A 12,773-nucleotide genomic window follows, 5' to 3' on the forward strand; every position below is an offset into this window, starting at 1 on the left:
CATAAAACTGCCAATAAAAAATGTCAACGATAAATGCTGGCAGAAAACTGGTTTAGTTTGTGGGTTGCTTGGCCGTTGGCAATGAGCCGGCGTGGTTGCCGGCGTGGTTGTCGGCTTCGAGCGGTGACGACCAGCAATTATTGTAATTTTCGCTTTGGCTGTGGGTGAGATGCTGTGATGTCATCATCAGAACATTTGTGAATTAACATCGTTGTTTTTTATTTTTATACATTTGTTTTTTTGTTTGTTACTAATTTCACTCAACAGCGAAAATGAGTCGTCGACATCATTTTTAAATTAAATTTAAATAACTAAAATCCGGTTAAAAAGCAGTTAAGGCAAATAGCGGTACTTTCGTACCGCAAATGGTATGCACGCAAACATGCAGCATAAGCATCCCTGCAGGAAATGAAGCAAGTTTTAAATTTGTTACGAATTGTAACGCGTGTTTTTTTTAGAGGTTAGGTTTTCAAGTTGGCACTACTTTTTTCGTAGATGGTCTTTTTGACAGCTGCCACTTGATTTATGTTCAGTTTGGTTTGCCATTTCATAATGAATAGACTTACACCTGAACAACGTTTGCAAATCGTGCAAATTTATTACGAAAATAAAGGTTCGGTTCGCGCGACGCATCGCGCGCTGCGTCCAATATTCGGTCGACATAATCGTCCATCAGAGTCACTAATTCGATTAACCATGGATCGGTTTCGCACCACGTTTGCTCTAGTGGATAATACGCATCCTCAGAGACGTCGTACAGTGCGCACCGAAGACGCTATTGCTGCTGTGGAGCAGAGTATCGAAGAAGACCCGAATGAGTCCATCCGCCATCGCGCGCAGCAATTGCAGATGTGCCCATCCACTTTATGGAAGATTTTGCGGAAGGATCTTGGTTTGCGGGCTTACAAAATATCCAACTCGTGCAAGAATTGAAGCCGAACGACCATCAAGCGCGTCGCACGTTCGGTGAATGGGCCCAAAACGAGATGGCCACCGATCCCGATTTTCACAAGAAAATTCTGTTCAGCGATGAAGCTCACTTTTGGTTGAATGGGTATGTCAATAAGCAAAATTGTCGCATTTGGAGTGAACATAATCCACAAGCCATTGTTTGGTGTGCTCTATGGGCAGAGGGAATCATTGGTCCATATTTCTTTAAAAATGAAGCCGGCCATAATGTTACAGTCAATGGAGAGCGCTATAGAGCCATGATTAATGACTTTTTCGTGCCCGAATTGGACGATGTTGATGTGGACGACCTTTGGTTCCAACAAGACGGCGCTACATGCCATACAGCCAACGCAACAATCGATTTATTGAAGGAAACTTTTGGTGAGCGCATTATCTCGCGCCGTGGACCTGTGACGTGGCCTCCAAGATCGTGTGATATAACACCGCTGGACTATCTTTGTGGGGCTATGTGAAGTCGCTTGTCTACGCAGATAAGCCCGAGACGATTGACGTCTTGGAAGAGAATATTCGGCGCGTTATTGCTGACATACGGCTCCAATTGCTGCAAAAAGTGGTCGAAAACTGGGCCTCTCGGCCGGAATTTATTCGAGCCAGCCGCGGCGGCCACTTGCCCGAAATTATTTTTAAAACATAATGGCAAACCCTTATCTTTATAATAAAGCTAAATTCTTGGCCATAACATTAAATTATATACGTTTTATTTCATCTTGAAAACCTAACCTCTAAAAAAAACGCACTTTAGAAGAAGTATGCAAAAAAAGTACCCCAGTAAAAATTGATGTGTGGGAAATAATTCAAAATTATTGAAAGTTTTCACTTTGTTTTGAGCAAAGTGTGTTCTCGAATTTATCTATACCTTCAGCATATCTTTGAGAGCGGTTGCCATTATCAGTGAGCACATACAGTGAATTGTCAACGACCAAACTCGCAGGTGGGATTGTAGCACTCCCACCTGCATGCACTTTTTTTCAATTATTAATTGTATTACGCTGTTTATTATATCGGTCCCTGCAACTCTCGCCCGTAGCAACAACTCTATCCATCTGCAAATAAATCTTTTCTCTAGTATTTGACATGTTCCCGAACGTGAAGCATTGCCAAAGGCTCATTCGGTGTCGAGAAAGGCACAAGGTAATATCTCCTCGCAGTCAAAAGCACTCGGGATCTCTATGGGCGCCTGATATAGTGAGATGCTAGTAAATTTTCCTGCTCTGTATGTGTGTTGATTTAGATGGTGAGGTGTTAATCACAGAATGTTTGAACTGAGTTCAGCAACAATCATTTTCTCTAGTATCTTCAAGGCAAAGGAGGTACGGTTAATCGAACTGAAGGACATGATTAATCGACTTGATGAGTAGTCATATATAGATACGAAAACTTCCGAACAAAAATTACTTCACCTCTTCCCTACATCTTTGGAATGTACGCCAGTATACGACTCTCTCGCTTTATGCCAACAAAATGTGGCAGATTAAATTCGTTTCTCTGTTCTTATAACACCAAACCAATGTCATCTGCGCTGAAATCTTTTATGCAACTCACGGCCACCTTTGGGTTGCTGGGTAAATAGATATTTAGTCAGTCCGATTGAACCGGATTTATACATCGCTAATTGTAACAATTTCTTAAATTTGCTGTGCATCGTCTTCAGAAACGCTATGAGTTCATTGAACAACTAAGGTATTTTGAGTATGCCTTTTCATTTTGGTCTCGGGGCAATTGCAATTAATGGCAACAGTAAGCATCTTCTGGCCCTGTTTTTTAACTTCATATAGTAATTTATTTTGTAGTAAAGTAAAGTGCTAAGTAAATTTATAGCCACAATATTTCCAAATATATTGAAATTAGTGCTCTGGGGTTCCTCTCAGGATTTCGTTGAGTGACTTTTGCTCTCAGCTTAAACTGGACGATTCTGTGGTGTGATAGAGAGGTCTCGGAGGAAACCTTCTAACAGGAGACCATATTCTCGGCAAGTTTGCTGCTGAAGCTGAAATAAGGATATACAGGGATTATGGATTTGAACTAGGTATTATTTGAAGAATGGTAACACTTAGCTGTCTTCTGATTTGACAGAAAATTAGTTTTATTCTTCCGCTGAACGAAAATGGTTGTGTATACGCTCAAAGAACGCTGGGAAATATTGCGACATTACTTTGAAAATCATGGTCATGTTGCAGAATGTGTACGAAAATTACGTACGGCAATGGGAAGAAGAAAAGCACCGAATGAAGCGTATGTGCGTTACTTTGCGAAAAAAGTAAGAGAAACTGGGTTGCTTATTGACAAACCAACGCGTGACCGACCAAAAACCGTGCGTACACCCGAAAATATTGCTGCTGTGGCCGAGAGTGTTCGTGAATCACCAGGAACATCAATTGATGCACTGAATACCAACATATGCGATGTCATAGCTGAAATACAGCCGCATACAATCGAAAATGTCTTGAAAAATTGGACCGATCGTATAGGATGGTGCATGGCTAGCCGAAGCAGCCATATGAATGAAGTTGTGTTCCATCATTAACCGGAAGGATTGTACTTCAAAATAAAAAAAAACAGTTTGGAAAAATATTGAGTAGTTTCTTTTTTATAGCATTTTTAGTTCCGTAAAGTTATATGGCGGACCCTATATTAGAGACTCAGGTTAGGAGAGTATTATAGTATTACTAAGGGCAGTATTGTCGTTTTGCGGATTTTGAAATCATTAAAAGATAGAAAACCAATGAATTCTCTCGTCCCTCCACAAAATATGTAGTTTCTTATATTCTAATATTTCAGCACTAAATAAATTTTTTCCTTAAAAATAATTGTAAGCTGTTTTATGGATGTACTTAAATTGATATCTCAAAAATCAACTGCTTGTTTTTATATTATGGGTTTTAAAGGCTACTAATTTACGAATCCGTATCTTATGAACTAAAATAACTTAATGCGCAAAAATCATCTTCTAAGACAAGACCAATTTCTTGCTCAGCAGCTATGTTCGCAAGTAAATTTGTCGTTATTGGAGTGAACACAATCACAAAATCCACAAATATTCGAAAAAGTACCAACGCATCTCTTGAAATGATGAAGCAGAACCCGTTACCGACGATAGTTCTCAGTATAAAGGGGTGTAAACCGGCATCCTATTTCGAGAGCTAGACAACATAAAAATATCCGAGCTGTGGTTTCAACAAGACGCAGCCACGGGTCATACAAGCGATTCAACGCTCAAGATTTTGAAGGACAAATTGAGCTACCGGGTCACATCACAGCGAGCGTTCATCAATTGGTCACCACAACTTGAAGTTCCTTGATTATTTTCTCTGAGACTACTTCACATATCACTTGGTTTTCACGTAAAATTGGAAGATTTGAATATCTTTCACTACCTGCTCTTCGAAAAGTGGGCTTTGTATCAAGTCGGCGAGCGCTGGGTAAATAAACTAATTTACAAGTTCGCGAGATATTTCTGAACTTGTCTGGATCAGAGCCACTCAAGAGAGCTCTTAAGGTTAATACAATTGGAGTTCTCAATTTTAGTGCTACGTTTTTCTACTTTTTGTGCTGTGTGCCTTGGTGTTTTCCATAAATGGACGAACCTACAGTTGTACGCCATCGCACGCCAGATGGGTTTTTTCATGAGCAGCTTTTTTGTGGCAGAAATACACTCGGAGGTTTGCCATTGTCTATCGACTAGCGAGAGCTATTAGATAAAAACGTTTTGTATCAATTGGTGTTTTGTGTCCGGGGTTTCGAACCTGCGCACTTTTGAATGGTAGTCAAGCAGCAATCCATTCGGCTACGACGGCCACATTACTCGAAATTACGTGAAGTCATTTTTGAAGCAGCTGATTGGAGGGTGAGGTTGAATCATTTCAGCAACTTTTCTTCAATCCTACTGCTTTGCATGGCTAATACTTAGGCATCTTGACGCTAACTTCTTTGCAATGCCTCCATATACATATACGAGTTGTAGATTAAGATATTAATCGCCTGATGAATTTCTAGCGGTTAATACAAAACACGATTAGTATTGTTCGGTCTTTTATTTTTCATAAACTTCATTCTCTGTTCCATTTTATTGCGAAGTCGAGACGCCTATTCGATTGATGTGCTGTTCGGTATATATCGGCACGTTACTTAAAAATAACAGCGAGAATCTATTCCATATCTCACAGCGTTTTTGCTTGATTTATATTTCTTTTCTGCAGATTCTCATCTGATCACCCTTTATGTGGACAGAACTTTCATTATTGCATTTTGTTGCTCTAGTAGCGCTCAGGCAAAGTTAGTGCCGCTCCTTCCATTTTCTTTAACATGATGGCTGACCTGTGCCTCATAATTTGTTTGATTTTTCCAGTAGGGCTACAAAATGAATGCTCACAATAAGGGGATGCTGAAAAGATGATAACTTACAGTGGTCAGCATTTCACTTTCGTGGTAATTGATTCGTTTTTAGATCCACTTTCGCAACTGATGTGAAATTAATTATAGCGCATACGCCTCCATCGCCATGGGTCAGTCGTCGGCAATGCGAGTGTTACACTCATACACACATACATACATACGAATGTGTGTGTGAAAGCAAGCATGCATGTGTGATGCGTATAGGGGCGGAATCGAAAGTTAAGTTGTATTTTTAACGCTTTTTTTTGCGTTCTTCGCTTTTATTGTTTTTCTTAATGAAGTACCACCTGATGTGCACTACCTTGGAAAATCAGTGTGGCCACCACGAGCCAGCCAGCCAGAATCGTATGATGTCATGTACAGGCAGATAGGAATGCGGTTCACTTCCACGTTTAGTTTCTAACTAACTGCGTAGAAGTTGAAATATATAAAACTATGTTTAAAATCTGCCGGCACGAGGAATTATAAATGTTATTGATTGTAGTTTCTATTCCCGTAGTAGAAGGTCTGGCGAGCACGGACACCAACCTTCAACCCCTTGCGTTTGGGTTTTCGTTTTTTTTTTTAATTTTTTTTAATGAAATAAAAAACGAAAAATGCAAATATTATTTTCAAATGTAAAATACGTTATTACATGCTAGTAAAATTTATTTAATAAGTACTGATCTATGTCACGTCAGCCTACGTAAAGCAACTCCCCGCCAAACTGACTAGCGACGCCCGAGTTCATTGAGTAAATGCGTAATTTTTTTGGAAAAAACAGATTGGCGCTTTAGTGACTCCCCTCCCAATTACCCAGTTTTCTACTAAACTAATCAGCGATTTTATATAAAAATAAAAATATTTTGCTGCTGCGTGTTCTAAATAATTTCATTTCAAACCTAATTGATATGCAGCGCCCGTACGCGATCGTTAACGTTTTACGAGGAGCACAAAAACAAAAAAGAAACGAAAACATCACAAAAAAGTAAATAAAAAACGAAAAAAGCTTAAATACAAAAAATGTTGCGCCAACGGCATAATAAATGCGCAAGCGCGCACGCCGCCGCCGCCTTCACTTTTTTCTAAGAACTAAAAACAGGCTGGCCAGTTTGCAGCGTGCGTATGGGAAAACCCAAAAAATTAATTGCATGCAATGGTTGACATCCACTATGCGGTTTTTCTCAGAATCGAAAGACCGGCCGGCCGAGCGAATGGTTTGGTGGGCATCGGCGAAAACATTAACGTTCTGATAATCAGCGACATTTTACGTGATTTTAATTTCTAAATTGCCCAATTCATGCTGATAAAGATCATTGTTTGTGTGCGATTGCCACGATATGCTATGCATATGACGGCTAGAATTTACCTTGAAAGAGTTTACATTTCAATTATAATATTCTTTGACTGATAAACAAAAATTTCTGAAGAAAATGGTTTCAAGCAACTTTCCTATTTACTAGGAAAAACCCGACGTTCGTTGTTAAACCGCGGAGCCAATGGTTTTTTGAATACTGCAAAATAAATAAATATTTTGTTTTTAGTTCTATTTTGTTTTTAGTTCCATTTTGTTTTTTCCAATTTGTGTCAAAGTAAACAATTAAAAAAAGTCCCAATGTGGGTGCAACAGAAATTTTATTAGTCATATAAGGGGTATCCATCGATTAATATTTCACTCAGGTTAGGTTAGATTGAAGCGGTTCTTCTGTGGGACACACTCAGGGTCATAGCTCATTCTGATGCCGCGTGGGGTCCTTGTCTCTATGACTCCTAAAACCAGTGTCTGCTTTTCAAAAATTTTAGAGTATTCCTGAATTCTGCAGAACTGAGATATTCCAATTCAGTTAAAAATTGTCTACCTAGAATAATAAACCTACCCTGGATAGAGCAGGACAATAGCAAAGAAGGTGTGAGATGGTCTCCTCCTCCTCTTCATCTAAACAACTTCTACAGAAGTAATGTGTTTATATACCCATCCTTTGGACGTGCCTACCTATTAGGCAGTGGCCGTTATGATGCTTATTTTGGCTTAGCAGAGATTCCGTGCATTTAGCATTGAGGAAGGTAGGCAGGTAAGTAGAAGTGACAGTCGGTCTTTAGACCAACTTACTTAGACCGTTGCCGAACCATTGTGATACCACAGTAGCAGTTTATCTGCTACTTCCCGCTAAATCATTTTGATTTAAGTGCAAACTCTTTGATCTGGCTGACACTTATATCCCTAAGGTCAATCATTTAGAAACGATGAGCCATAAAGTAGCGATAAAGTAGCGCCTTTGATCCACTTGACCGATAAAGTAGCGCCTTTGAGCCACTAGCGTCCTATTTTGTCAAAATTCTTCTTGTAACATTAAAAGACAGACTATTAACCCATCTCGTGTTCGCTGAAGTGGCAATGCGACTTGCACCATGCAGTTTAAAGGGCACCCATATCAAATGGATGCGGAAATATTCCGCCGTCTCGTTAAGAGACGCCCGGAATTAGCGAGCAATGATGGAATTAGTGACAACCCCACTAAGAGATTTAATCACATTTTTGCCTAACCAGACAGCTACCTCATTAATGGATAGAATTTCAGCCACAATTGTCGGGCGATTCTGCGGGTAGTTTCATTACGCCATCTTTCGTTCGCTGTTCTTACGATTTCCTCACGGATAAGTAGCTTACATGTTTGCAAGGGTATGCCCATGCCATTGTCAATGTACTCATTGGTCAATTTGGTGCCAAGTCTTGCTAGTTCATCGACTCTCTAGGTCGCAATGGCCAGTAACCCATGTTACCTTTAGGTGAAATGACTTAGCCATCTTGTTAAGAGATTTGCGGCATTTCATGGTTACCTTGGAGATTGTCGACTGTCTTGTGAGGAATTTTATCGCCACCTGGCTATCAGTGAAAATATAGATATCATTTTCAGATATTGGATCACACTGTACCAGTCTCACGGCTTTCAATATTTCGCTTAGCGAACGAAGAAATGCCAATGTTGTTTTCAGCGTCCGTTACATCCCTTTTGATGCCCATTATTCGGCCGTCGTAGCCAAATGGTTGGTACGAGACTATTATTCGGAAGTGCGTAATTTCGTATCTACGTGCATGAAACACCAAACTGATAGAAACAGTTTTTTATAATAAAATGCCGAGGAACAGGCAGGCAATGGCAAACCTCCGAGTGTATTTCTGGCACGAAAAACTTCCTCATAAAAAAATATCTCCCGTTTGGATACGGTTTAAAACTTTAGGTCACTCTCTTTGTGAAACAACATCAAGACGCATGTCGCAAATAGGCAGAAGCTCAGCCAAACACCCAAAACGGGTGTAAGTGAAAACATATTCTCAAATGTACGGACGAAATCTAAGTGCGGGCATTATGACAACAATAACTCTAATTCCCATTAACATAGTTTTTGACAGATTTAAAAAATCGCTTGGTAATGTCAAAGGCAAGGTGCATAAGATGTGGCAATTACAGTATTTCACAGTACGCTGTTCGGAGTTTGCTAATTTTGTCAGAAATTTACAAATTGAGTCCCGCGAATGAAAAACTATTTGAAGCAGCGCTCCGGTGTTCAGACCTTAATGGTCCAAATAAGGCACGTGTATCTGTAGCAAAATATTTTAAGAAGTTGAAGATGTTCAAAAATAATTGAGTGCAATGGCATAACCAAATTAAAAAGTTTGACGAGTTCTTCGCACGAGGCCAAAAAAAAACCTCTCCAAAACAAAATCAGAAGATCATTGTTCAATCAATTTCGGAGCGCATTAAAAAAATCGCTGCTCTTATTATCACACATTGAAAAAGGGCTTGCGTGGGCGAAGGCACATTCTGAATGAAATTGGGCAAACATAATATTCACAGATGAATCTTCTTTTTCTGGGTAAATAGTTGCATACAGGGTTTGATTGAAAAGTAATGAGCCGTCCCGCGCGGAGCGTCTGCCAAGCGATAAACCGAATCGGCTGATGGGGGAAAATGATCGTTGGACCTTCCCCTTCCACTAGAAACCGGTCCAAGTTCGCTGGCAACAGCGGTGCAGTCAACATCGCTCCGCGCGTGAAAGCTGTTTTAAAAGTGTGTTGGGATTTTGCAGTGGCAAAAATGCAGCGATCGTTGGAGCAACGTTACTCGATCAAATTTGGCGTAAAGCTAAACAAAACGAGTACCGAAACCATTGGGCTACTCAATCTCTGTCCAGTGCCCAGGTAAAACGGTGGCACAAGTCGTTCAAGGAAGGCCGGGAGGACGTCGAAGACGAACAGCGATCTGGAAGGCCTTCGACGACGCAAACAGACGAAGATGGGAACCGGGGGCGTGAATTCGTCCACAAGGAGTTTGTACTCCAGGAAGCACCCTTCATCACGACAATGCGCCGGCGCACACCGCCTTCCTCTGCACCTCTGCATTGGCCAAGATGGGGGTTCCGGTGCTTCCCCACCCTCCCTACAGCCCAGAGCTGTCCCTTCCGGACTTCTTCTTGTTCCCGCGCCTGAAATTGAATTAGTATAAAACATTGTTGCCTGTTCCCGAGACGTCACCAAGTCATTTCTGTTCTTATTCCACTCAGCCTATTAGTGTTGAGTTACTGCGAATAACTAAGAAGCTGAGGTGTGGATTTAAGACGCTTCTTGCAATAGGCACCCATTACCGATGGCAAATTGTAGCCCCCTAACCCGTTGGCAAACCCCCGAGTGTGTTTCTTCCATGAAAAAGCTCATCATAAAAATATATGCCGTTCGTAGTCGGCTTGAAACTTTAGGCCTCTCCATTTGTGGAACAACATTAAGGCGCACACCACAAATAAGAGCAGGAGCTCGGCCAAAGACCTAACAGAAGTGTACGCGCTAAATATTTATTTTTTTTATATTTTTTTATCATACAGAGAGTCGTGTTGGGTTTTATCCATAATTTAATTATTATATAAATATCGGCGCGTACGTTACTGTTTTTATGCTTACAGAGAGAGATTCGTCTTGTTTTTAAAACCTTCTACCACCCACCGATGCCTTTTTCTCTACTTAACATAATTGATTTTTTTGGCTTGGTGACGCGCGATTACCTTTCAGAAAGAATACGAAAGGAATGAGAAATATGAGCCTCGTATTTGCACTTGCTTTAAACTAAATCGCGGTTTTTTTTGTTGATGAGCCGCGGTATGTGCGAATCTGAATTAATTTTAGATTTTCAGAAACACTGGGCTGATTTGTTTTCTCCCACGTAAGAGATCTTCTATGTTTTTCTTTTTACTACAGTCTTCTAAAGCTGGGTCTTACAATGAATCCTATCTGTCAATCCAAATATTCTTACTAGCTTATTAAGAATTTATAGCCGGAAAGGTAAGCATCATTTTTTAGCGAGTAGTGTAAAGCGTTCTTAACCACTTGTCGTGCTTTAACGAGTCTGACTCGTGATGAAAATTTTAGTCCAAACATGAATAGGACTAGCCCGGCTCGTGAATAGGACTAAACGTAAATATCACGAGCCGAGGTCGTAATTGAATGTTAGTTTCTATCTGTACTCCACCAGAGTTAGTCACGAGTCTCTTAATTGCTGTTACAAAGTAGTTTCTATTATTCTGATCTGTTTACCACGCGATGACGCGTAACACTTGAGCCCGAGTTTCGTCGAGCTAAATGGCACGGCAAGGGGTTAAGTGTATATAACCTTTGGTCAAACCGTCCTTCACTGAGCGAGGCATTGGAGAATTTTAACTCGTTGAATAATGTAGCTGACGCTGGTCTATCAGAGTGAAAACGGCTCTCGCTGGTAATAGTGTTTTCTTTTGAGTTCATTATCTGAAGATTGCGCGGGTTCGTACCCCCACTTATTCGAACGCGAAACATCCAACAACTAGAAGTAACAGAAAAACATTTCCACTAGTCACCTATAGCAAAGTAGCGTGGGAGCTGTTTGCCTGAACTGCTTACAAAACGAGCTAAAGCGGATATATTTCAATATTTGACACTTTTTTGTTTACCATTTGCTTGTTAAATTCAAAGATCTCTAACGTTTACTTCCTCCTCAGGTGTGGTAATATTTTTTCCTTTATTTTCTGTCTGCATATTTATTTCCTAAACATATTAATTTGCTACAAGCAACATTCAAATGGTGTCTATGGAAAAAATTAGCTCTCTATCCACACAGAGAATCCTTCTAAGCGTAATTTTATCTGCCGACGGAGGATATCGAACATCTGTTGCGCTGATCTGCAGACAGTGTTTTCAGTTATTTTTTCTTAGTGCACCGTATGTGGAATGCTGGCGTTTTTTGTTCGCCGGACCACAATGAAGTTTTATTGAGTTGAAGCTCAGTGATCAGTGAAACTGTTATCCGATCTGAGCATTCTCACGCTGGATGCGTTCGTTGGCCGCAGCTTTCCTCTCAGGTATCCAGTTGTTCCATGGTCATTGATGTCTTATTTCCTTTCTTCCTGCTTTGAAAAGAGTTAGTTGACATCAGCAACATCCACAGGTGGCTAAGATATTTATTATACTTATATGTATGTATGTGTTTGTATATGTATGTATAAGCTGACATCATAGAGCCTCCTTCAGCTTACTGGCTTGCAATCATCGCTTTATAGTGACGTCATTGAAGTTAAGAAAAAAAAGGTTCACACTTAATTGAAAAAGAAACAACATGTCGTCATCAAAATCCATAGGACTTATTCCATTTAGTTACACTCAGGGGCAAGTAATTGCGCAGTAGCGTGAAAAGATGTGCCAGTCAAGTAGAATTTAAAATATACACTCGCACAAACCTGCATATATTGTATGTGTACTTGGCAGTATAAAGTGGCAGTTGTATCCATAAGTCACAATATCACAGCTCAGCAGGTGTCACATAACACTGGCTTTTATTGTTGCAGTGATCAGCTGTATTACAGACTTGCCCCATATTACATAACGCCTTGCGTTACAGGCTTACTCACAATTTCACACCCATCCCACACTTATTGGGGGGAAAAAAGATTTTTTGGTGCAAGAAGTGCCGCCAGTCGCCGACGACCTGCTGCCTGTAGCCTACCGCCTGTCGTCCATTATTACCTGTTGCCTGTTGTCTGTTGCTATGCCACCGCCACCATCATCACCAGCTGTGCCAATTTTCACAATCAGCTGCACACTCGACTGATGAAAAAAAAAACAAATTAAAGAAATACTTGCAAACGAACATACCTGTGGATACATACGTACATATACACATACATGAGCCTGGATATTTCTAAGCGTGTATGTAGGTACGAATTTTTATATTGTATATGAAAGTTCACAAGCATATTTATGTATGGGAGAGTGTGCATGCATGCTTGAATGTATGTTCCCTACTCATATGTCGCTGGCTGGTACATATAAACATACATATACCTACACATACATAAATAAGTAGTGAATTGTGATGAGGCACAAAGGTTAATAACTTGTGAAATATGATAGC

General features: G+C 40.3%; 1 protein-coding gene across 1 annotated transcript; it reads left to right on the forward strand.

Annotated features, from left to right (window-relative positions):
• The first annotated feature begins 552 nt into the window (after positions 1-552).
• On the forward strand, positions 553-12,470 carry LOC129249937 (uncharacterized). The gene is made up of 2 exons (XM_054889623.1): positions 553-903; positions 12,261-12,470. Exons 1-2 carry the CDS (start codon positions 553-555, stop codon positions 12,468-12,470), a joined length of 561 nt encoding a protein of 186 aa, XP_054745598.1.
• Positions 12,471-12,773: the final 303 nt, after the last annotated feature.

The sequence above is a fragment of the Anastrepha obliqua genome, chromosome 1 (assembly GCF_027943255.1).
Source record: "Anastrepha obliqua isolate idAnaObli1 chromosome 1, idAnaObli1_1.0, whole genome shotgun sequence".
Classification (NCBI taxonomy): Eukaryota; Metazoa; Arthropoda; class Insecta; order Diptera; family Tephritidae; genus Anastrepha; species Anastrepha obliqua.

Excerpts from the sequence above, each read along its gene's own strand:
- LOC129249937 (XM_054889623.1), top strand. The coding sequence starts at position 553 with ATGAATAGACTTACACCTGAACAACGTTTGCAAATCGTGCAAATTTAT. Across the intron at positions 904-12,260 it reads AGGATCTTGGTTTGCGGGCT|GCTTACTCACAATTTCACAC; the intron begins TACAAAATATCC and ends CTTGCGTTACAG.